The sequence below is a fragment of the Amblyomma mixtum genome, chromosome 2 (assembly GCF_055824585.1).
Source record: "Amblyomma mixtum isolate Tamu chromosome 2, ASM5582458v1, whole genome shotgun sequence".
NCBI lineage: Eukaryota > Metazoa > Arthropoda > Arachnida > Ixodida > Ixodidae > Amblyomma > Amblyomma mixtum.
In genome coordinates, this window is record NC_143013.1 from 282,126,248 (window position 1) to 282,151,240 (window position 24,993).

At 44.2% G+C, this 24,993-nt stretch overlaps 1 protein-coding gene and 1 long non-coding RNA gene across 6 annotated transcripts; both read left to right on the top strand.

Moving 5' to 3' along the window:
• Positions 1 to 2,594: 2,594 nt before the first annotated feature.
• Positions 2,595 to 7,802, top strand: LOC149364201 (uncharacterized). The gene is made up of 4 exons (XM_089570050.1): positions 2,595 to 2,686; positions 3,930 to 4,014; positions 5,604 to 5,690; positions 7,442 to 7,802. The coding sequence occupies exons 1-4, from the start codon at positions 2,595 to 2,597 to the stop codon at positions 7,751 to 7,753; spliced, it is 576 nt and encodes a 191-aa protein (XP_089426176.1). The 3' UTR covers positions 7,754 to 7,802.
• Positions 7,803 to 9,399: 1,597 nt separating this feature from the next.
• Positions 9,400 to 18,310, top strand: LOC149364202 (uncharacterized). Of its 5 annotated transcripts, none has more exons than XR_016289154.1 (5): positions 9,400 to 9,634; positions 9,731 to 9,788; positions 10,200 to 10,352; positions 13,388 to 13,497; positions 14,464 to 18,310. It is a non-coding gene; the product is annotated as an uncharacterized LOC149364202 (long non-coding RNA). The 5 variants fall into 5 exon arrangements; XR_016289156.1 differs by having other exon boundaries at positions 17,734 to 18,310; XR_016289155.1 differs by lacking the exon at positions 13,388 to 13,497.
• Positions 18,311 to 24,993: the final 6,683 nt, after the last annotated feature.

Here is a 24,993-nt window from a genome sequence, read left to right on the forward strand (position 1 = left end):
TAAGGTTTGCACTCTTCGTCCATTTCAACATTTTTACCTTTGACACTACTTTGGTCATAACGCTTCACTCTTCACCTTTTTTTCCACGTTTCTTGTTGGTCATCTCGCATCACTCATGAGTGTGTATCATTTTTGTTGTTTAAGAGTTGCTTGGCCAGACCGCTTTAGTGTTGTTTGCTTTACATTTGTTGGTTTTTTTAGCCATGATAGTATGTTACATGGTTGCTATCGCGCTTCATGTGTTAGATATCTTACAGTGATCTTTTCTACTGCCTGTGCGTGATTACACGGATGTTACGGCGCGTTGGCTTACATAAAGGCGGGTTTGGTGCGAAATAAAATTCAGTTGCAAGTTGGCGCTGGTCCTGTCGTGTTTGTCTCTTTTGTCCACATTTTTTTCCGTTATTTTCCTCCTGAATAACATGAACCAACTAGCCCAAACTAGAGTTCTTCTTGACATCGCACAGTACACGGGCCTCTAGAATTTCGCCTTCATTGAAATTCAGCGGCCGCGGCCGGGATAGAACCCGCGTCTTTCGGGTCAGCAGCCGATCGCCTTAACCACTGAGCCACTGCGGCGGGGTAAAAGCTATAAAAGACAATAGGAACTGAATACAGGTGCTGCTAGCATTCACCGTTTCCGCAGAACACTGCGCTGACTCCCAGACAGTTTGCAATACCCCGGATACCGGATGCCAGGCTACGCCACTGTCCACTTCAAGGTGATGATCCCGGAGTCCCTTACGGTCTCGACGACACAATTTCGAATATAGGGGATAGCTCATGAATAAATGCCCTTTTTGTTGTCCCACGAATACCACAAAATCGTTTCTCACTGCGAACAAAAATTGGATGGAGTTATCTTCAGAGTCTGTTTAAGCGCCGAAGGCGTGCATGTGAACGCCGACGTTATGTGCCATTCACGTAGTGCCGGTTTGTTCGTTATTTTTTTATTTTCGAACAATATTTATTTAGGCACAAAGGCGGTCTCGGGTGCTGGGCCAATAGGCAGATATGCTCTGCTTGAAATGACCCTTTAAACCCATGCTTTGCTCAGCAACGGTACAACATGTGTTTATAATATGCTTAAACTGTATGAATAAAAAATTGGCTGGGGTTCAACCCGCTCATTCTAGTTTACAAAGCGGAAGCTGCGTTAAGCATGGTCAGACACGGTTTGCTGTGGTTTAACCTTTCCTCGCCCCACCCTTCATCGTTCGTTCTTGATCATTAGGATCATCATATTTAATCAGTCTACCATACACAGCCAAAGAAATGGTTTCAGCGCGCGACTCCTCCATGGCTATCTGCGAGCGTCAAGCAACGCTTTGCGCTCTTTATTATCTTATCAGATGAACGGCGAGTCACGTGGTTTAGCGCAACTTCGAGGTGAGCGTTGAATCACGTCGTTCAACGCAGTTGCGAAGGCGAGCGAACGCCGCTAACTCCGCGCGCCGCAGCGGCGCCGAGGCGCGGCGAGTCACACGGTATGACGTCACAGACACACCCCGGCTCTGCAGATTGAAGGTCATTCTTCAGAGCGACATGACCTCCAGATTTTGCATGGCAGGCGTAAGGTTTCCCCTCTAAAATCAATACAAACGCTGACATTTCAGCCAGAGTGACACTTTCTGGAGCAAGCATTACTGCTGCGGTAACATACAGCCTATAACAAATAGGCAGCGAAATTCAGCTACATCAGCTGCGATTCATTATAGCGTCTCACAGTCATACACTTCTTTTTATTATTATATTTCGTAATGTACTTCGTAAAATACTTCGTATTGTACTTAATATATATTTTGTGTTCTTATTATATTCCATTTTTTTTTTTTTCTTCCTCTCGTACATTTAGCATTCTACGCATCTCGCTATGCCATCTACCAGCCCGTTCACCAGCTTGTTATCATTTACGCTTTTTTTTCTGCGTTTTCAAACATACTCTTGATGGCACAGTGTTTCCAGCTAAGCCTGTATTATGACTGGTGTCCTCGTCCACATTCTATGGGTCCGGCACTGTTTTTACCTTCTGCCATCGCGAGCAGTTTTGCGCTAGCGGTCAACACATTCAAGCGCGTATTCATGCCAGGCGTTCCAATGCAAGCAGGGATGCTGTCTTTTCCGCCAATTCCATAACAGCGAGTAAAAAAACGATGAAAGAAAACCCATGTGTGTCTAGATGTCTGTGAACCACAAGTTGGATGTCTTGCTTGAGAAAGTTCGGTGACAGCACATCTCTTTGCAGCAACGCAATGGGTTTCACTGTATACGACGGAAGCATATAGTTTCCGGCTAAAATCTTTGCTTGCCCTCAACGCACAAGCGTCGTAATTTACATGCAGCACTGCTGCTGCTGCTCTGAGGACAGAACAACAAATAAGTATCCTTGGTTGAGTGTTCCGACTTGATGACTTTGACAGCGCATTCGGACAGGGGTCAGGCGTTTTATGTTTCCTTTCTTCATTATTTATTTTTCACTTCCGACAATTGCATTGAATTTTCCGCAGAGAATGTGATAATGCGCGTGCACAAAAGAAGAAAACGTGAAGCATTCGTGAGACAGCTTGAAGATGAGCAGGTCGAAGATAATATAAATGTGCCCTGGAAACAGCAAACACGACAAGGAGAGATACACGGTTGTCACGATGCCTAGGATTCATGTTGTCCTTGTGACGTTGTTTGGAGCTGTTAAGTGTGGAAGCAATCTGAGAATGCGGTCCGTAATGGCTAGCGTAAATCAATTCACGAAAGAATTCTTTTCTAAACTTGAGTGAGAATAGACACTTCCTTAAGCTGCCCCTTCCATAAATGCTCATGTCGGCTGCTACAGATGCCTTAGATGCTAGCGGGTAAACATGCTACTGATTTTGTGCCGGAAAAGAAAACACGTAAATGGAAAAAGGATAGCTCGTTTGTGGCTCACCTAAGTACTCACAGAACAAAATATAGCCCTTGGCAAACGTAACACATGAATTTGACCTTAATTAATCATTAAAATGTTCCTTAGAGTTTGTACTGAGCAGAGCAACGGTTATTCAATGTCAGTCCCCTACTGACAAAGCGTGGTGGTCACAATCTTGATTAGAAAGCTTGAAAATCTCGTAGCACGCCATGCCATTTTAAATGCTACCTGACGCACCATTTCTTTTAGAAAATTTTTACAAAGCTTAAATAGCTGCATCCAGTTAATTTTAAATGCAGTGCAAAATTGCATGTACTTTTCAACAACGCCAGCACATCTTAAGACCAGGACTATGGTAGTTCGCCTATTTCGGCTACTATTCGCGCATTCGATAACGCATATTTAGGCACTGTGTTCTGTGCGTAGAAGATTTATTTTCCATTTGCCGACGTACATTAGAGGTGCGTCGTTTAAGAATGTGGTATCGTGAAGTATGACACGGGACTGGTAGATACAACTCGATGTGGACTCTTAAACGGCACTTCGCCATCAAAGCACAGCGATCCAAAAAGATGGAGCCGACACCCCTTCCCCCCAACCACTTCACCACCCCTGTGCGTGTTTTGTAATTCCCTTCAAAAAGTATAAGACTCACTGGCAGCCATGCTTTCAAGAAAAACTTTCATCCCATCTAAGCTAGCACGTTTCGTTACTTCTGCCTTGAAGCCAAATTGGTTGCCTGAAGTAAACATACGAGAGCCTAGCACTTGATTGAAAGCCCCGTCGGGGGCAGACGTGCCGGCAGTCATTAAAACTATTCCGACTTTTGGAGCGAAACTGATAGAAACCGCACAGGGATATCTTAGTGAAAACTATAACAAAGTAAAGTGTGTAGGAGCCGGTTCCACCTGACTGCAAGCCCTCCGGGCCATCAACTTTAAATCCCAGACAATTAACTGGAGGTAGTGCATCATATTGTCAGTCGCTGATGTACCTGGCTGAAATGACTTCGTTTTCTCTATTTACAAGGAATAAGTGGAGTCTTCTCAAGATACACTCTTCCGACTCATCCTCCAAATCCTAACGGAGTTTGTCCACATCAAGAAAGACCTGTAAGAGCTCTGTTTTCATAGTTCTAATCGGTTAAGTAACAAACGTGACAGTCAAAGGGGCAGTTTTCGGAAAGCTCGTCGGCAGCAGCAACAGCATCGACCAGTGATGATGATGATGAATTTTAATGACACCTGGGTAGCTTTGACCTGAGAACGAAATGGCACAAGGTATTTTTGTTTATACAATGTATGGTCAAAGTCCCGTTTTCCAAGCATTGTGCCCCACAGAGAAACCAAGCATACACCAGGCGAGGGGAAAGCTTGTTTCCTTGTATCAGCAGCGGGCACCCGGCGGCCCTGGGGGTCAGAATTTATCAGGCTCTCTTTCATCCGGAATGTCAAATGATTACCCACGGAGAAGATACGATGACGTGTTATCTTCCAACAAGGCGTCGAAGCTCTCCCATAGATGTCCAGCAGTGCAAGGACCGGCAGCAAAAGACATAGGACCGTCACATAAGAACAGCGCTAGAATGCAGCCATTTGCGACATATAATTGAAAATAGTATTATGAGCGGTCTGAGCGCCGGAAACTGGAAATAGGAGTTGAAGGCACCTCTACATGGGTGAACCATACTCGAAAATATGCGGCGCTAGCCTTCGCTTAAAGTGATTTGCCGCCACTGAACATGGCCAGCGTCAGCGCACTGCAGTCAGTGAAGCGTTGAGGTAAATAAAAGCTTGATTCAGAGCACAGATCTTAGAATTTAACAGCGCCGTTTTCACTTAGAATGATGTGGGAAAACATGCTAAGCTCCGCTGTGATATGTAATACTACGATATGGCATACTGCGCTATGTGGCGGGCTTGAATGTCCCGAAGCTGAAAGTGGGATAATTGGGAAGCAGCAGCAGGACTCTGAATTAATTTAGTCTGCCTGAGGCTCTCGAATCGCACAGCACAATGGCGCTTTTGCGTTCTCAGCGGTCAGGAATCGATCCCGCCGCCTTCACCTCGTCGGCCTCGTGCCATAGCCACTGATTCCCCCCGGTGGGTCCGAGCAAACGGATTCCTAACAGAAGCACGAAATTCTTAGACATACAATGCGAAACCACACCTAATTAATTCTCGCACTAAATTCAGAAGTAGAGCGTGCAGAGCGAGAGTGCACGCTGCATATCGGAACACCTGCATATTCTTTTGTGGAACGACATTTCACGATTTGTAACAGAGCCTTTATGATAAAACCTTTCGACCATAACACACATGTTGGGGGGTTCCCTAGCCTGTAAACACGAATACTGCGCTCATGATGCACCAACTTTTTACAAGTGATGAGGAGAAGCGGTTGCAAACGCGAAACTTTTCTCTACAAAGTGGAAGCCTGCACATTAAAAATAAAGAATGAATAAATCGAGGTATGAAACCGATCCGCAAAGGGGGGGGGGGGGGGGGGGGGGGGGGTTATATGCAAAAGAAAAAAAAGGAAACTTTCTCGAACCGGCTAATTTGACGTACATAGAGTGGCGAGTGCGCCACAACAAACTTATATTATTGAAAACATATATTGCTAATGGGGACGTTAATGAAAACATTTTTACAAATTCATTTTACGTCTGTGAGCGCTATTCTGCTTTTTCTTCCTTCAGGCTGACGACCTAGATTGCAACTATTGGTGCAGCATCGGAGACGGACGATATGCTGAAGGAATATACCCAAATGGCCTTCCGTGTCAAGTAAGGCAACCTTCAAAACGCTAGTGTGCTTCACATGAAGCTCCTAGGATATGCGACGAGACAGAATGAAAAGCGGGGCTTTCATACTGTGGTCCCAAAAATTTTACAGAGCTTCACAACAAATTTCGCCCTTAAGTGTCTAAAACTGCGCCTCATTCGATATGGGAAAAAGAAGAATGCATCTCCAATACATGAGTTATGGGAACATGTGAGCCGCTTAACAGTGTAAGAGGAAATGCAGAAAAAAATAAATTGTGGAAACGCCATTTGTCATCATTAAAAGTTATCTCTCGGTATTCGTTTCTGTTTTTTCATTCGCAAACGCCCGCGACCATTCTTCCTTCCGAAGTCCTGTAGCCTTCTGAATCGCTCATCGATTATCTTGTCATCTTAAGCGCAGGACAAGAAGCGAGCGTCTTCGTGGGTTAGATTAGAGAACGAAACGGCTGCCTGTAGAAGCATCAGATATCCCTTGCGAGCATCGGCTTTCTAGTTCGGTAGTTCATCGACGTATTCGCAAAACCTGCGACTAATGGCGGAGAAAAACACAGATGCGAAAAAGCATTGCTCGAGTGCTTTTACCTGTCAACCTTTAAAAGCGCCAGACTTGACTACTGCCGTGTGCGTGGCGTATTTAACTTGTATTTTAGAGTTCCCTTCCGAGCTGGTGTAATGACTTGCAGAAAGCGCACAGCTATCAAATCGCTTTGCGAAATGAGGCGGTTGCTCCCCAGCATATTGCATTGTTCAATGCGTTGCCTAAGCGGCACCGAATCGTCGATCCTTTCATGAGTCTTTCGCCGGAGTTTCACTGTTTCACTCTCTTTTCTCTCTTATTCGCCTCCCGGTCAGACAGATCTTGGCTGAAATGTTCACGTTCCAATGATCCAAAGCTTCTGGCTGCCTATCCGCGTGCATCATCCATGCACACGTACTGGTTTGCTTATCTACTCCTGCTTGGACGCTTCCAGGTCATAATCAATCAAACTGAATTACAATTTCAAGTTATTGAACTTCACTGAATGAAGCAGCTTGACCAAGGAAACCTAGTTAAGTTGTACGCAAGTCGGTCATCTGAGTAAACTGCGCCTGTCTTTCTGTTTCGGTCGTTCTCTCACTCCATGCTGGTTTTGGTAACACGAAGAAAATCGCGAAAATTAAGATTTGCTCCTTGGCCTGCTTCCGTTTTGGAACAGCAGAAGACTGTTATGCTATGGCAATTAACTGACTAACACTAGAACACCAGTACTGGGGTTGATCTTTCTTACAAGCCCAGTTTAGAAACAGATGAAAATCATGAAACAGCCGCGATATATACACTTAATGTTGCTTTCCATGCCTCGGTAAAGATGGTAAACGTGAATGTTCTCTCATTAATGTTCTCTTAGAGACTAGGAGGAAATTTTTTTGTATAAAATCCTCGTTTGTTAAGCGGGAAGCGTAAAAATAAATAACTAGGAAGCTTTCAATTCTTCCCGTGCCACATGCCCTAAAACACTGCGTTTGATTTTTGCTTTCTTTATATTTTTTCAATTTTCTCCTGGTCCCTCCTTTTCGCCACATCGGCATACTGGCCACCTCACCAAAATGTTCGGAATATTGGGGTGTGAGCAAGTCAAGAAGCTTCAGCTGCTTACGTAGCAAAGACGGGGGAAACAGGGCATGAGATAGCGAATTGCGCTTCAAACCAGTAACAATACAATCCTCGTTGGATTACTTGGCCTTTAATTCCGCAATTTGTTTGGTTACAGTACGACTCAACAACTCAAGGAGAGTGTTTTGGAGGGCTCTGTAAACATCCGAATGCTATAAGAGACTACAAGGAAGCTACAGGACCTGAAGAAAACGTGCCAAAGACAGAAGGATCACCACCCCCCGCGCCCGTTCAGCCATTTCCTGAGCAGGAAACCCCGGTTCCAGTCAGTCAAGAGCCGCAGACAAGCCCACCGAATAACGTCGAGGAAGAACATCCACAGCAGCAAACGCCGGCCTCGGATAACAGACACCAGTCAGGAAACGACGCCAGTGGCGACGACAACAGCCAACAGACCGAAGAGATGTGAAGCGAAGGCTCTGTATTGGCTGAAGAAATAAAGTTGTTCTTACTGGTAATGAGTCGGCCAGCGTGACACGCTCACTTGAGGCCTTAGCAACCATAACCTTCGTCTTCAAACGAAAAATCCGGCTTTTCCGCCAACGTGTGTAAACCACCCAGATGCCACTTTGCTTTGAAAATAGGGTTTATAGGGAAAGAAATCTGGTACGACGAGAGTGGAGATGCTAGCAAAAAAAAAAGGGGGGGGGGGGAGTAAAACGAGAAAAAAAAATGAATGCGGTCAGAATCAGCCATTTGACCTTCACTGTAGGGCAAAGCAATCTACGAATGACCTCAGGTTATTGAGCTAGCCGCGGCCATTGCACCTCAGAAGCCTCCTAGCCGAGCCACAATTCCGGAGCATTTGCGTATACTCTCTCCATCTAAGAGCACCGGCTCAAATAACATGAACAGGCCGAGTCACACACCTGCTTTTCAATGCAGGATTAATAATGTCAGTGAACTTAGTCTACCCCGTCTGTCAGCCGAAAAACAAGTAGCCACGCACCGCGTTATCCGAATATCACAAGAAAGCACTGTCACGACAAGTGACAACCCTTCATTGGCGCGCGGCGACGGCCTTAAGTCGGAAGGTAGTGCCGATGTGGCGATAGCAGCAGCCGCGGCCAGACTGCGCATCAACGGTGAAGTCTTCCGCGTCAGTTTGAAAAGGCGAAAGGCCATGTCACGTTCAGCGAGCAACGTCCGCACTTGTTCAGAGGCTCCTAGAACGTGCGTTCCGGAACCTTCGTGTCGCTTTCAATGGACGCTGTGGATGTGCGGTGCTTTTGAAATGACTTTGTGCTCTCGCAATAAATGAATAATTCCCACGTTTTTCGAGTGACGTCAGCAAGTGGAAAAGTTACAGTTATGAGCACCAGATTAATCAGCCATAGAAGAAGGTAGAGCAGTGTGTGCGTTTTTATCGAATTTCTGCATCAGTCAAAAATGTATGCAAAGGATCAAGAGTAAAAACGGTACACTGTGCGTGAAGTGACTTACAAAATATCCTTCACTAAAGCTGGCATTACCCATCCATGTATCTTTGTCAGGCACTTGCGTTCAACAAAAATAAGTCCTTTTTTTATTTACCAACAAAGCTGAAGCAGTCTTGCACCATGATGTCTATATCAGTAATGAGAATCTAAGCTTCTACTCGCTGATTGCCGTGCGACAAACTATTTTTTTTTCTTGACTTAAGTTGTTAAAAATTCCGATTGCTTTATGTTTCACTTTTCCTGGTGCACTTTCGGCATTTGGTTTCAGTGGTCGATATTGTCCCACTTCCTGTAACACTGCACTGATGTAAGGCTATAAATTTTGTTTACAGCTCGTAAAATAACGCCTACACTCCCGATTATCACAAAAAGTTCAGCACTGGAGCACTAAAATACTCCTTGTGAAAATTTTGGATTTCACATTAACTTTACTTCGCGCTAAAAGCTGCTTGCGAGGGGCAGCTTGCTATAGCTTTCTATATAAATTACGCTAAAACTGGTTCAAAGGCAGAAAAAAAGGCATCAGGAGACGCGACAGAGCCATATAAAAAGCCTCTGCTGAGGCTGCCTTGCCAGTTGATGCTGCAGTGCGACAACATGGATGGGCTTAGGAAGTGTCTCCTGCGACCCGGTCGCAATAACGCAAGCGTTATTTTCACCCGTGACGTCGCGTCCGGTTTAAAAAATGACGCCACGTCCGGCCATTTTTTTGTTGTTTTTGTCATGTTTGAGCCGAGCTACAGCCGAGCAGCCGAGCCGAGCATTGCTTGCAGTAGGAGAATGGACGGACGGTGGGAGCTACGCGCGCTCGTGTTGCCCGTGAGCAATTTCTCTGTTCTTCCTGTCTTTTGGTATGTATGTACTGTATGTATTGAGTGATTGCCCGTTATATGGCATTCGGCATTTCATTTTGAACTTCCTTGCGCCCGAATATTTTGTGTTTGCAGATCACCCAGGACTAGCACTGAGCCCGCTTGCCCGGCAGTGGACACAAAGGCCCTAAAGGTGAGACTCGTCTGTTTTATCCTGAGTTCTGCTCAAAAGCTCAGTGCAGTTCGACAGAAGAGAATATGCTCTGAGTATGTTGTACCTTTTGTCAGCCCGGCCAAACGTAACTTTTGGTCATGTAAAACAGGCATGGTTAGCCTGCGCCCGAAAAAAAGGCGGGAAACTTTTAACAGTCCAGTTGAACTAACCGTTTATGCGGTGAGTTTTGTGCGCGGTCCGATTTTTTGTGCCCCCGCTAATAGAAAAGTGTATAGATTACTGATTTAATGGTTCATTTTACAGTTGTGTTGCTGTTTATCCATACGAGCCGCTTTCTGAAACAGGGGCACTAATTGCGGCGAGATAGGCGATTACGCTTTGGTGTCTGCAGCGCGTAAACATGTTCTTTTAAATTTATTTCCATTTCAGAAAACGGCACTTCAAAAACCGAAATGCAGTTTACTTGTATGCACGGACCTTCCCGATTCCTGCATCGAGTCCGGCGTTCTCTTGCTGGCGCAGAGGCTGAACAAAATGGGACGATAGAATGCGGAAGCAGCAAAGGCTTTAAGGCGCCACTAGGTGAGCTCTCCACCTCCTGTGAATTTTAAAACTTGTGCTGTGCCACCTGCACTGAGCTTCAGTATTACACGGGGAAGGTGATTGGACCCACGTAGCTAACTAGCATGGAGCGCATGAGGCTACTGGAAAAGCAAGCTTTCTTTTATTAAGAGCTTATTACAGGTGATACTGCAAAGAGTCCTTAAGAAGGGGATCATTGTGGACAAAGTGCTTGATGTCCTTTGATATTTTGGAAGCTTGTGAGTTGCATAAAGCTCACAAGGCACTGTTGCAGTGTGTGACAGGTCATTGTGGTAATGATGATTATGTGGCCATTTGCTTTGCACGAGTGAGTGGCAGTTTTTCGCCCTGGCTGTCAAGTAGAAAGAAAAAACAAAAAGAAAATGTGGGAACATTAACTCTTAATGTGGCTTTCACCTGCAGACACCAGGTGAACAAAGCCTGCCCGTATAGTGAACAAAGCAACTCTGCTGTTACGGATCTAGCAAATTATAATTTTGAAAGTGGGCCTCTTGCTGTGAAACCGGGAACGTTTGTGCCCCTAGAGACAAGCAGAGGCGAGAAGCCATAGGCGAATGTAGGTAGGACAGGTAGCTGAACGAGGGAGTAGTTCCCATATTTGAAGAACACATGGAAAGACAAGGACGAGGCGTTGTTTGTGTTGTTCCTTCTATGTTTGTCTCTTTTTTCCCCCCCCACAAGTTAAAAGTCGATATTTGCTGTAGTTTCACTTTTTGAGGCAGCCAAAAGATAGAGCACAGGGATGACTCACACAGCATTAGTGTTTTCGTTTCGTTCCTACTGTTTTGTGTACTTGCACCTCTTGACCTCAAATGCGGCATTGTCATGATCTTACGTGGTGCTATGCTGCACACCTATGGGTGTGTGGCATTCAGGTTCAAGCACCAACATAGGGCTTCCAGTGCAGCAGGAATTATGAGAGGAAAAAAAGCCTCAAGGATGGGGATGGGCAGTTTAGCTCTTCAGTTTGCTTTTTGTGAAAAATTCTGTGGCAGGAGGTTACATGTCAGCCCACCCCTTATGTAATGCTGCCTTTGGGCCGTTGAGGTACAGATAAACTGATAAATAAACAACAAAAAGTAGTTTCTGTTCAGACAGTATAATTCGCAGCTTTGGTGGAGGATTTTCTGTGGCCCCTTCAGGGAGTGTTTACCCAGAAATTGTAGTTATTCCTTAATGCCTCTTGGTCCGAAGAACCAAACAGTAATCAATTGCCCTCATGCCTCTTGATGAGGGAATCTGAGAGGTTGAAATGATAATTTACCATAGCTGTAAACAGTAATGGCTGGGTGTATCGCCGGAGAGAACCGAGTTCATCTACTGGACTGAGTGGTAAGAATTTCGGGTTGGTTAAAGCACAGATGGCTTAACATCATATCGCCAGATCTTGCACTGTTGGCGTGTGTGATTGTTACGGTATATGTGGCTGGTGAGCTGTCAACTTGGGTGTGACAAAAGTTGTAAGCTCAGCCAGACATGCCTGTGCTGTTTGAGCTCTGGGCAAGAGCTTTGAGCGAGGCCACTGCATTGTGTCCCTGTTGTACATTTGGCTTTTGTGGTGCTCCAACTTCCTCCTTCCCCCACCTTTGCTCTGAATGTCGCCATGGGAGTGAGAGAAATTGGTGTGATGTAATTAGAGCAGTGGCATGGCCATAAGATCCATCCGCACAGTACCACTTATAGGTTGTTTGATGGTTTGGCACCGCGGTCAGGATTGGGGTGAGTTGTGAGTGGGCCACTGTGGAAAATGACATTAGACCAGCAGCAAACATGGCACCAATGGTGGAGAGCAAACTTTGATCTCTGTGTTGCCATTGTTGTCAAAGTTATCTGTGAGGCCATCGAGGGCAGCACCTGTTCTGAATGCATCGCATAGCAGTAGATCAGAACTTGACTTTTACACTTGGGTCATGGGCCTCACTGCAGGAGGTGTATCAGTCAGTTCAGATTTCACATTGAAATGCATCAAATTCAGCAACCTTACTAGTCATAAGTACAGTGAAACCTCATTAAGGTGTACCTCGTAGCACTGCAGAAAAACTATGTGCAAAGCGGCAATATGCCCAAACTGAAAGCGGCCTGAATATATCCACTTACCTGATAAAAAATGATTCCTGATCAATTTTTTAAAATGTGCACACGAAACCTTTTAACTGCATAGCTACCGTTCAGCCTCGAATGTGGCTTGAGCAGGGTATGTAATCCTAAGGCAAAATAACCGCTGGTCCTTAAGGGTCCTTAAAGAAGGCAAGCATAGCAGGGGGCGGCAGAAAGGTACATGGGCGGATAAGATTAAGCAGTTTGCCGGGATACGGCCACAGCTGGCAAAGGACAGGGTTAATTGGAGAGACATGGGAGAGGCCTTTGCCCTGCAGTGGGCGTAGTCAGGCTGATGATGATGATGGCACTGCCATCCTGCTGCAGAACATCTGCAAAGAGCCCTTCACAGGCAGCGTGGCTGTCAATACTGAGAGCTTCGCCCTGATGTGACACACTGCAGCTTATTTAATTTGGGAAGCACGCTATCCATGACAGCGTTGGTAATATGAGAACGCAATGAGAAGGGGCCGGACCACAGCTGCACAGTGGCGCAGATCAGCCGGCAACGCAGCAATGATAGGTGCGGCGCATGGAGGAAAACTGAAATCTGCTGCAGAAAGGCCAAGTCATGTGACAGCGATAAGCAGTAGCTATAGCAGTGGCACGTCTGCATGGCTAGGGTCGTGGCTGCTCGTACACCTGCACCTGCAAACAGGTTAGTGACGAGCCTCGGGTGTGGTGGGGACAGGCTGGCACCCCCCTTTCCTTACAATGGGAGGGAAGAGTTCTCTTTCCAGATGCGTCAAGCAGCTGCAAGTAGGCTAGGCATGTCAGCAACATGTCTTATTATGTCAGTGTGGCGTATGCATTAAAGCACTCATGAACTTTCCTTTTAAATAATATGCAGTTTAAAAAAACTGTGCAGCCAGTAGTTTTTTAAACTTTGGCATATACGTATCTTTACCTTCTCTCAGTATTGGTCACTGGCTACAAAACTGGAAAACTGCTCCTATGGAATTTTGGCTTGCGACAAAGACTGCTCCAAAATGCTCGTGGCCATTCCCTCCTCTGCACATGCTGTGTGGTGTGTAATATTCATTTTTCCCATGGGCATTGTCACATATGGCAAGCTGGGTGGTGTGTATTGTTTGCATAAGGACTTAAGGGCACTGAGAAATTCCCTAGGCAGCCGCTTGGCCACCCACTGATTTCAAGGTGATTGCACTCTGCTTTTCAATTAATGCTAAATCCTGACGTGATGGTGTCTGCAAATTTTTTTGCCACCTTCCCCCCCTCCCCCCCTTTTTTTGTCTCCTTTTATTATTTTTTTCTTGGATGTTGCAAGTGCTGTTTTATGCAAGAAGCTTGAATTAGGAGCTTCGAAAAATTTGATTGCTGGTCTGCACGTGATTGTCTCCATGTCCAGGTTTTGCGCCATTTCCTAATCCCTGGCATTTATTGGCACTTTCACTTCATTAAAAGTTTTGTGTGTGTGTGTGTGTGTGTGTGTGTGTGTGTGTGTGTGTGTGTGTGTGTGTGTGTGTGTGTGTGTGTGTGCTGGCACAAATTTTGGAAAGCTCTTTTTCTAGCGCTTGCAAGTTCTTTCTATATTTTCGTTTTTCATGGGGCTGGAGCTTCATGGCACATCCAGTCCATCAACTATTCCTTTGCATTTTCAGATACTTTGTCCCATTGCATTTGTGTAGTGTGGAGGAGCCGCCGCTGCTCTTAGGATGCTTTGTCTCCTTGCTTTCTTTCATAGCCTTCTCCGCAGTGCTCAGGTGCATTTGGGCAAAGTATCGAAAAATGATGACTAGCTTGGCTGGCATTTCCTCTTAGTCAATGAATGCACCATGCCGTCAGAATTTGACGAAATTATGGACATGTACACCGGGGAATCGTTTCAGAAAGTTATCCAGGATTTATATTGTGAAGAAATATAGTGTAACTTGCATAATTTTTGGGTTTGTTATGCGGCAGATTACACGAACCAAGAACAGAATAGCAAGGTTCTACTATATTTCTCTGAAGGGCTGTGATGGCTTTACAGGGTGTGTAGCAACCTTGAACCATCAGGGGAATTTTCTTTACCTGTAAAAATGAGTGAATTGGGAGGAATACGATCAAGAAAGTGGCCAAGTTGGAAAAAAGGACTGACTGAAATTAACGCAGTGGTCTGCCGCAAGTTTCAACGGTACTGTGAGTGCCCAGCACACGGTCTGTTCACATTGGCGTGGCATATTTTTGCTTCTAACATGTATGAGGCATGGCAGCCTGTCTGTTTTGGGTGCCTTTTTCTTGTCGTCCATGATGTGAGCATTGTATATACTGTTTCATTCTGTACAGGTTCCCGGACTCGACAGTTAATTTGGGCTGGTGCATATGGATAAACATAGCTGCATTCAAAAGTATTTTTTGTGGAATAAGCCGTAGTCGTAGCAATGTGCAGAGTTCATGCACTTTCAGTGTACTCATGCAAGGAGCCACGCCACCCTAGCGTGGCATCAAAATCAATCTGAAAATCTTGCTCTCAGGCCTCATCAATCTTGTGGGCCATTGCAGAAACAAGCAAATAGAGGCTAGTTTCTCTGCAGTTCGAGCTGTGATAAGGTCATAGGAAGCTGATATTTTTTATGGAAATCTCTTGGTGCTTGTCCCATGGCATTGCTGCTGTCGAAAGGGATGCCAGTGTGAGCACAGGGTGCCTTCATTGGAAAGGCAGGAAACGGCAGTACTTTTCACTGATTTAAAAACCAATCTTTGAAAGCCTGAAATAATCTCTGGCAGTACAATGAGAAGTTTATGAATCCCCTGAAAGCATGCGGAGTGTTTCGTTTAGATAATTTTCCAGCATTTTCTCAAAGTGGTGCTCTTTGTTTCTTCTGTAAAAGCACATATGGCCACCACTCTTATGAACCATTAAAAGAGAGCAGAAACTTGTGAGCATAATTTTAAGAAATTTCCAAATCTAAGAGCCCAGATCACTGAGGCACTTTTCGTCTGGTGAGAAGGAAAACAGCTGCCAAAATTGCTGCAGAGATTCCGAATTGAAATGTGCCAGCATCTGTGGGCCCGTTATGGCTAGGGATTCCAGTGTGGTCCCGTCCAGAATGGTGCATCTGGGACAGCATTTCACGGTGGGAGCTGTCTCTAGGTGTCACGAGGCAGCATGGAAGACGTAGTCTTGTCAAAGCTCTCAATCGCGTTGTGGCTTGAGCTGCTGTTCATTGATTTTTCGTGGAATCTTTTGTTTCTCAGCAGTGTGCCACATCACGTCATGCGCCTTTTCAGTGTGAACTGTGACAAGAGCATCTCCACTTGCCACCTTACAAATTCAAGCTGTCAGGTTTTTCCCTGCACACAGTTATGCTTTGGGCAAATTTTACCCTTCTACATGATTTCCTCTCATTCACTGAGATGCTTAGTAAGCATTAGGATGTGATAAATTATGAGAAGTAAAATATTGGTGTAGAATATTCCGTTTCATTGCTGCATTTTGAGGAAACATGTTTTTATTGTAATTGTAACTATCTGTATTGATATCTGAACTACTCTAGAATATTCAGTTGCATTTGCTGTGAATTTTATTGCTGTTATCTGCTTCAAAATGAAAAAATTGATGTTGCCACGCACTTGGTAGAGAACATCAAATGCTGGGAAGAATGAAGAAAAGGGTAGCCACCTATAATAAAGAGATGGACTTCGTAAAAGGAGCTTTCTCAAACAGGGGAAGCAAATCTCTTTTCAATGCAGCTTTTGCAGCTTCATTAATTTTTTTCTGTGAATTGATCATGTATACTGTCCATTATTATCGCCACTATGTTTCTCGCTTCGGCCGTCGGGAATTCAAAATGAGTAGCTTGCTGGACGCCCAGTTTTCATTTTCTTTGTTGAATGCTTCAGCTCGCCTAGATAGCATATTTAACTCAGGAATGCATTTAACGGCTACATTTTAGTCTTTTTGTCCGCAGATTTTTGTTATTCTGTGCACACCGCAAGGAAACTCGACTATGTAAACCATGCGGAAAGATATTTGTTTGAGTGGGATTAGATTCTTATTTTATGTGCAATGTGGATAGCAGCAATGCACTGCACTGGGTGCATTTCATCCAATGCAAGCAGATGCTGCTTTCAGTGGGCATCTAGATCACGAGGGCTTATCCAAGCTGCAACGGGAACAGGAGCATTGCTGAGAACTAGGTCTAATTTCATACATAGCAAAGCGCAAGGAAAGCAAATATTTATTTTAAAAATGCATTGTACAAAACAAATTTTATCTGCTTGTGAATGCGCAATATACTCGCAAGATCACCAAAAAGACTCCCAGAAATTGTTGCACCCTTTTATCCTTTTGGAATGGGCAGAGTGTTCCAAAGCGGCCGCCGCGGTGGCTCAGTGGCTATGGTGCTCGGCTGCTGACCCAAAAGACACGGGTTCGATCCCGGCCGCGGCAGCTGAATTTCTTTAGAGGAGAAATTCGAGGCCCGTGTACTGTGCGATGTCAGTGCACGTTAAAGAACCCCAGGTGGTCGAAATTTCCGGAGCCCTCCACTACGGCGTCTCTCATAGCCTTAGTCGCTTTGGGACGTTAAACCGCATAAACCAAACCAAACCAGAGTGTTCCAAAGCTAAATACAATGCTGAAATCACGTATTCGGACTGAGATCGTCCCAAGTGAGCTGCTTGGTTTCAGAACTCGACATTGCCCCTCACCCGCTTGGCTTTGCTAAGCATGTCATAGGACCGGCCGGCAATTCGAAAAGCCCTGCTATGCACAGCATGTGTACGAGAGCAGACGACGCAGCAGTCCCTTTGTCTACTTTTGGAGCCCGCGTGACCAGGGTTGATGCTCTTCCTTAGGAGTGACGTCATAACACACCCCGGCGCTCAGAAAGCGAAACCCCTCAGTATAAGTAGCACGGTAATAAATTATTTATAGTGCATATATGAATCGTGCAGCATGTGTCATGTATATGTGCCCTGGGGCCAACCAAAAAACAGACACCAACCAAAAATTTGTTGTCCCCCATTTTAAGATTTTGGGTTTAGTATATGGAGCTTTTGACCTCCTGTGTGCCAGTGTCGGAAGCTGCAAAAGGAAATGCGGCGTGTTGTGGGTTGGCCAAGCTTAACTGCCAAGACTTGAAACCTGATAATTTCATTCTCTTAATTAGTACTGGTCTGACCCAGTGAAAACCTTCCGTTGTTTGTCTTGACTATTTTCATTCTCTCTTGAGCTCTGTGCACACTTCTTTTTGAGTGTGGTTCTTCCAGCACATATTCAACAATGTTGCTTTTATCCTTTTTTTTTTTTTCTTAGGTCTTTCAAATGTCCATGCACAAGGCCACTACAGGAGTGCGTAGGCTGCTGCGATAGTCTGTTGGGCGATGTTTAACAGTACCTTTTCCTGGGCTAGTTGGTGTGACATTGTGTTCACGAAAGTAAAAACAGCGCTAAATTCTACACAAACCACACAGACTGCAGCGCCCGTCTTGTCAGTCTCTCTGTGTGGTTTGTGTAGAATTTAGCACTGTTTTTACTTTCCTGAACACAATTGGGAGATGTTCTTATCTTTTTCTCTCTTGCATGCATTCCATTTTTTTGTGTGTGCATTTGTTTGTGGGTTTCTCCTGGTGGTTTATTAGTTGCATTTTACTTTTCTGAGCTTGCCCACTTTTGTTTTCTCTTTTCATGGCATCCAACCCTGCATATGGCTGACACTAGGGGAGGGACTGCAGCAACCGACCTTGCATGACGCAGCATTCTCTGGTCCAAGGCACCTATTCATCGTTCCAGGCTACTGGCTCAAGAACATGCTCACAAGTCTGCACCTTGGCCTACAAGCAGAATGACAATATACCCATTGCTGCCAGAACTGCTGTGCCAAATAAAGTATTCCTACAACGTGCCTTGTCGGTGATTAATGAAGCATATGAATAGATTACTAACAACTTGGTTAGCCCTATAGAAAAATCATGTTACAAAACAGTCGGTTGAGACCGTACCCAGCCTCCACATTGTTTCCTCTGCAGAGCCGCATATTGCCTTTCTGTTTATGCCCCTGCAGCAGAAAATGTTGCACAAAGTTTATGAGGAAAAGAAATTTCACTGACAAGCTGCTCTGAGACTACTGCTAGAAGGGTACTGAAGCCCCGTGAAAATGTAGATCAGGTAATGAATGTTCGTGGGTGTTGCACGTGTACTTTTGATGCATAGGAGGGGCCAGTTTCAACTTTCTTTTACAGGTAGGTAGCATCTTTTCTGATTGCACCATCCCTTGATGTGGGATGCTTCTGCCTATACCACCACCTCATTCAGCACTGACAGTGCTAGGAAAGCTCTTGCTGAATATTGTCATCTGGGTGCTTTTAACTGAATGGTCTTTGTAGGTATTTCAAAAAGGCTAGGCAACCATCCTAGCACTACTGGGGTTCCAACCCACTGCAAACTAGGCAGATTCTGTAGCGCTTGGCTCTCGCTGGCAGTTAGTGAAATTGGTATCTCCCTAAACTGCACTCTGAAAGAGCATAAAGAAAACTCTTCCACGGTAATTCATGCCATGCAACATGACATGGAAAACATCACGTGGCTAGTTCATCCATTGTTTTCAGGTTCAAGACATCTGCCAATTTCTATATGGTAGCTTCAGTCTGTTGCAAACTACATTTCTCTTGAAGGCAATTTTTGAGCAGGAATTGGTTTTCACCCAGTTTTCATGGTGATGCTTTGGGTGCACAAACTGGGTAATGTTGGTCTTTACCTGTTAACAAAGGGCCCTAAAAGTTTAAAATGATATTTGGTAAATTCGATTTACAGTCTTCTCTTACCGTTTCTGACCTATCTTTCCTCAAACAGAACAGTGGCTGATTGAATTCGCATCACTTGTTAATGTCAGATTTAATTTTTTTCTTGCTCTAACCCTTCTTAGCTGCTAAGGGCCATTATTGCCCGAGAGGTATGTAGGGTGTGTACTGTACACACACGGAAATCGCTTCATTCAAATCTGCGGTATTTACGAAAAGGTACTTCGGTCCCGTCAAAATCTCGTATTTCAGTGCGACAAAACTGCCGGCAGTACACGCTTATTCAACGGCCGTCCAGTTTACCTGTCCTGGCCGATGATGAAGCATGGCAGTGCAGCGTGCTGCACGCGGCCATCGTGTTTTCGACAGCCCCCGGACCGATAGTCTATGAAAGGCCATTACATGCACTATGCGCGCGTTGCTTGGTGTGGGTTGTGGTCTTTGCGGCTGCTTCACTGCAGTTATTTTTTTTTTTCCCTGCGCTCCTGTCACGACGTGGGACCAGTTTATTTTAGAACGTGCGAGGCCGATCGAGTGGCATCTATGAGGCGACGCTAATGCTGCCAGTGCTGATGAGCGGTCGCGTAAGAATGACAAGACCGGTGAATGAATTAAACTCTCTGGTCGGGCTTTCTTTATTCCGAACTCTGTGTGGAGAACTATTTTCGGTCCCCTTACCCTTAATTTCAAATCGGCATGATTTGAACAAATTTTCAGACCCTTAACAGTTTATGCCCGACCATTGGCGATTGGCGCTGCAACGATATATATCATTTTCATGGCGCGCACACAATTTGGCTCTAAACGTGATGGTCCTTGCCTTCATCTTCAAAAGTCTTGGCGCAAATCTCAAAAGTTTACTCGCAACAAACATAAATATAAGACTGCTCAAAGAGAACAGCACGCGGCTACAAAACCACCGTGCCGCACACACGTGTCCACTCCTGGCACCCTCAGTTCGAATAGAATTTGACCAAAAGTTTGAGCTAAGAAAGCGAGCACGAAACAACGAGAGTTCACCGTGTGCGTGTGTTTGAGGAAAGGTCGAGCACAATAGGTTTTGCCACTAAAAGCACTGATCGTGGTGCTTGCGTGCGGTACAGGGAAACGGTGATATCGATACGAGATGGAAGTACGCATGATATGTTGTTCCGCAGCTGGCGCTCCTATAGTCCTCACAATGAAAAGTGGAAGGATTGATTTTTTTTTTCTGCAAAACAAACCTCGAGTAGAACCCCGCTGTTACGTTCGCGGTTGCTGAATTTTAGCAGTGCTACGTTTTCATGAGCCAGTCCAGCTGCCATAGATCGAAACCCATGTATACGTAATTGAAACTCGATCGCCTGTATCCGTTACATAATGCAATTGTTGCATCATTTCCGCATCGCATGCCGCGGAAGTCGCCTCGCGGTGATAGTTTACACCGTTCCGGCATTTGTTCAATGCGTGTGCAATGTCAGTGCCGGGTAGAAAAAGCGAAACTATACACTCTATCGGCGCTTGTCCGCCGCTGTGTTAGGCGACTTCTGGCGGGAAGCCCCCACGCCAAAGCGAGCACGCTTGCAGAATAGGTGATTTTTGGTGCGGCTGTTGGCACAGTTACATCGCCGCTGCGATGCCAGCGCGAACGACCCTAACGCGCGAAAACGAAACTATGCCGCGGCAGACGGCACACGAGATGCAGTTGCGCGCGTTGGCTCCGACGGTTTTGTTTCTACCATCCGCTTTATTCTTGTCACCTGCACCTTAAGATACACAATTTCGAGATTTCAATAGGCGATGATCCTATGGGATTAATGTGGCCACCGCGATAACAGCGAAGAGGAGCGCGCGTACCGCACCTTCGCACGCTCCAGGCATGCTCCCTCTTAGCTGCTAAAACCCTTCCACAGACAGCTGCTCAGAAGCGGAATCAAAATTTGAGCTATATATATAGTTGGCATAGCATCATGGAAAAAATGGCACACTCATCACTTGTGTTGTTTGGTCTTCTTTGCTCATGCAGAACGATCCTGAGAACCACACAGCCTTGCTAATTACAGAAAAGGATATGGCGCACAATTCATAATAATAAAAAAAACTGCAGGCAACAGTGCACAATTTTTTTTCACTCAAAACATTCATCTGCTATGTTTCCTGGCTGTTACTTTTTTTTTTGCGGTCCTATGAAAAACTCTGCAGCAATGTGTTTTGTTGCATTTGATGCTCTGGTGCATTTAAAAACTATATGTGGACACTTGAGTGCACTCTCAACTCTCACTTTAGGTCGTACACACATGTGTGTAGCCCAAAAAAATTTAACTTCATATTGTCTCTCCCAGATGCACACAAATCACGTACATCACCACCTGGACAACATGACCACAGATGTCATGCATATTCAAGAATGCTGATTCCATGGCTGCAGTTGAGGTTTTCGGCCAGAAGCATGGGTAGCGGGGCGAGCTGGCACAGGTTGATCGCTTGCAACAGAGAAGTAATCACTAGCGAAATGCGTCGTAGTATGTGCACCGACATTTGCAGCTGAACTGGTTTTTACTGAAATGTGAAATTTTTAGTAGTCACTGAAGAAGAAAATAAGTAAAGTGTGTATTGCAGAAACAAAAAAAAATAAAAAAACTAATTCAGCTGGTGAATGTGAGAGATTTCAGTTGCAAAGTATATATGCCAATCCTAATTTATCTTCCAGAAAGTACTCTACAAGCTATAATTAGTCCAAAAGTGATGGCCTACAGAGTGTTTCACTGAATGTGGCAATTTTTTAAATAGATTAAATACAGCTACGATATTTATTTAACCCGCAAGCTTGTAAATTAATATATAATATTTAACTTTTTACCAGTTACAGTAATGCCTCTTATTATAGCTGACCATAATATCCGCATCAGTTTTTAGATTCCTCAAATTGTGATTCTCTCGGCTGCAGTGCACTGAGTTTGGGGTGCCCAAATGGGCGAAACTGCACGGGCCAGGAGCGCTCGCAGCCACGCCTACGAGTGCATACCCAGCTCTTTCCTCGAGCAGTTCCCACTGCGGTCACTAAAGTATATACACACTTCATTCCCTACTACTGTTTTTCAAGCTCAGAAAAGCAGATCCCTTTAAGAGCTGTTAATTCCTCATAAAAGAACTAATCCCAGCTGGGACACACCGTGCAGAGAAAGATTACAGCAGAAGCCTTAACACAGCTGCAATACCTGCAGGTTTTTGACTGGTATCAACTGAAAATGTAGACAGTTTAGTCTGGCAAATCCCAACTGACCCCTGCTGAGATCACACACAACCCTGTGGTTTCCATAGCTGGTGACCAGTCGAAATCTGCCATTCTTGTGAAGTTGACCTGCTATTGACTAGGACAAACATTTGGCTTTTATTATGTCATTAACTAGAACAATTTGCAATGATATTTCAGGCACACTTCAGTTTTGATTACACAGTTTCACTTGGTTCCAGCTCGAACAGTGAAGCTGCTTTGCAAGAGAAGGTGTGGCATCATATATTAGCAAACAGCTATGATTCTTAATTTGAAACTGTGGCCAACAGATTTCTGGTTGAGACTGAGTAATATTAGTTCATATCAGCTGCAGCTATGTCAAATTCTCAGTTTAGGATGTTTCCCTTGCACGTATGTAAATCCAGATGACAATTGCCCAGTGAAAGCAAATTATATTTCACCTGAACTATAGCTTATCAGCTACTGCCTTCATGACTGTAGAAAAAAAGGCTTAAAGCTCCTTCAAGTAAGTGCAATATTTGTACAAGACCCACTTAAATTTCATTGAAAGGTATGACGGCATTTTCATCAAGCAGAGAGATACAGTAGGGATTAGAACTGCAATGTGGGACATGGGTCATATGGTTACTTGGTCATCACAAAGCTGAACTTTTCTTATTAAATAGAAGTAGAAATAATTTGCTTATTGTTAAGATGTCAGGTTGAAAGCTCTTGACTTTAGTTGTTATCAAAGCTGCTGAGGCAAGAAAATTGTGTAAAGCACCCATTAAAGGTGAAGCATGGAAGAAAATATCATCAGATGAGCCTGTGCTCACTGAAGAAATGATGCAGACAGTAAGAGCCAATAAGAGCCAACAGCCCCTGTAAAAGAATTTAAAGGCCCAGATTGCAGTTTAAATCAATCATATATCAGTATGTTCAGAACAATGCTTGCAAAGTTTCAAATCAGGTCATTTACTGAGCAAAGAAATAAAATGTACTGCACTCATTCTGCCCACACATTTTTGAAAAGGCATAAATGAATGCCTGACAGTGTAACAGACCTCTTTGCTGTTTTTCTTCCATTCACACAATATTAAATTAAAGATTACAAACAGCCAGACAATTGTAGATACATAAGGCCAAACTGTGCAATTACTCCTACCGGAGAATCAAAACAAGCAAAAGCTACAAGAAACAATTATTACAGGCACAACAAATACAGATTAATTTTTTCCTTTTTGATATGTTACAGTCATACTGATCCTAGTGTATCAATAATGAGAATGTGATTTTGCAAGAAGTGTGCTATCTAGTAGAATTGCTTTTCATGACATAGATTCTATTGTGCCGTGATTAAACATTTTCAGCCTCACCTTATTTATGTTCTTTCCCAAGATGCCATCTTGGAAAGGCACTTTCATTTAACTTGCACGCACACACACACACACATCTTTTTCACTGCCAAAAGACTGTGTGTGGTAATGCAGCAAAACACTGAAGAATAATACAGCAGCTTCAGCTGGCCCTTTAGGCTGTGCACAGATGGTACAGTAAAGAGCTCTTTGTGTAATCCACCAAAGTTGTCAGGTGCATATATGCCAGTGTGCTGCCTTCCTATACCTAGCAAAAATTTTGTGGTTCCGATGGGAAGTGGATTTTGTTGAAAAGTTTCATATCTAAATGATGAGTAATGTCTGTTTGTAAAAAAGACTATGGAAAGACCTAGAAACAGGAAAATGCGAACACTTGGTGACATAAGACAGCTATTCAAAACACATTTCAAACATTCTTCAAGCTATATTGCCCACATGGCAAACATGAAGGAGTTGAAACAAATATTGTAATACCTTATCTAAGAGTATCATATCTGAGTTCTAATATTGTTTTTTTTATCATGGTTACTAGAGCCAAGAATTTCACATTAAAGAGCAACCACAGAATCTTCCCTAATGTGACACAAACATACCATAATAAGCTACCACTATAGTATAAGAGAATATGCTAGGATATTTGATTCAGTTCACATATTCTATTGAATTACAGCTGCAGGAGAGAGAACCATGGTTAAGTAAAATACCACTCTATCTGTTAGCCTTTGAAATATTCCTGAAAGAGATCATTTTTTTTGTGCGTTAACTGAAATTCTATTGTCAGAAAATGATTTAAGCATATAATTTATGTTTTCCTGCAACTAATGCATTGCTGTCTCAAAGTGTACTTGATCTGTGAGCAAAACTGTGCTGTCCATGCACTGGAAGACCAAGCACCTGAAGTTATCGAGCTGAAGCCATTAGTGATTAAATTTTTTTAAAGAGTATGGAAGATAATATAGTACCCAGCAGTTTACATATTGGCAGTTTACCACCAGGTTCAGTTTGGTTATTTAATTTAATAATGAACGACTATACAAAAAATTCTCAAGGATAGCGAAAAAGGGAGCTCAAAAGCCAAGCAGGTACAGTTTGCTTGGTGAAATCCTATGTTTCGTCACATCAAAGATTTTCTGAACACTGAGAAAAAAAGCGCAGTTAAACAATTTGTCAAATGACGAATACAGCT

Bases quoted from the DNA above. Each gene is read 5' to 3' on its own strand.
- LOC149364201 (XM_089570050.1), top strand. From the start codon at position 2,595: ATGTGCCCTGGAAACAGCAAACACGACAAGGAGAGATACACGGTTGTC. The intron at 2,687-3,929 runs TGTTAAGTGTGG...TCTCTATTTACA, and splicing joins CTTGTGACGTTGTTTGGAGC to AGGAATAAGTGGAGTCTTCT. The intron at 4,015-5,603 runs GTAAGAGCTCTG...TTCTTCCTTCAG, and splicing joins GTCCACATCAAGAAAGACCT to GCTGACGACCTAGATTGCAA.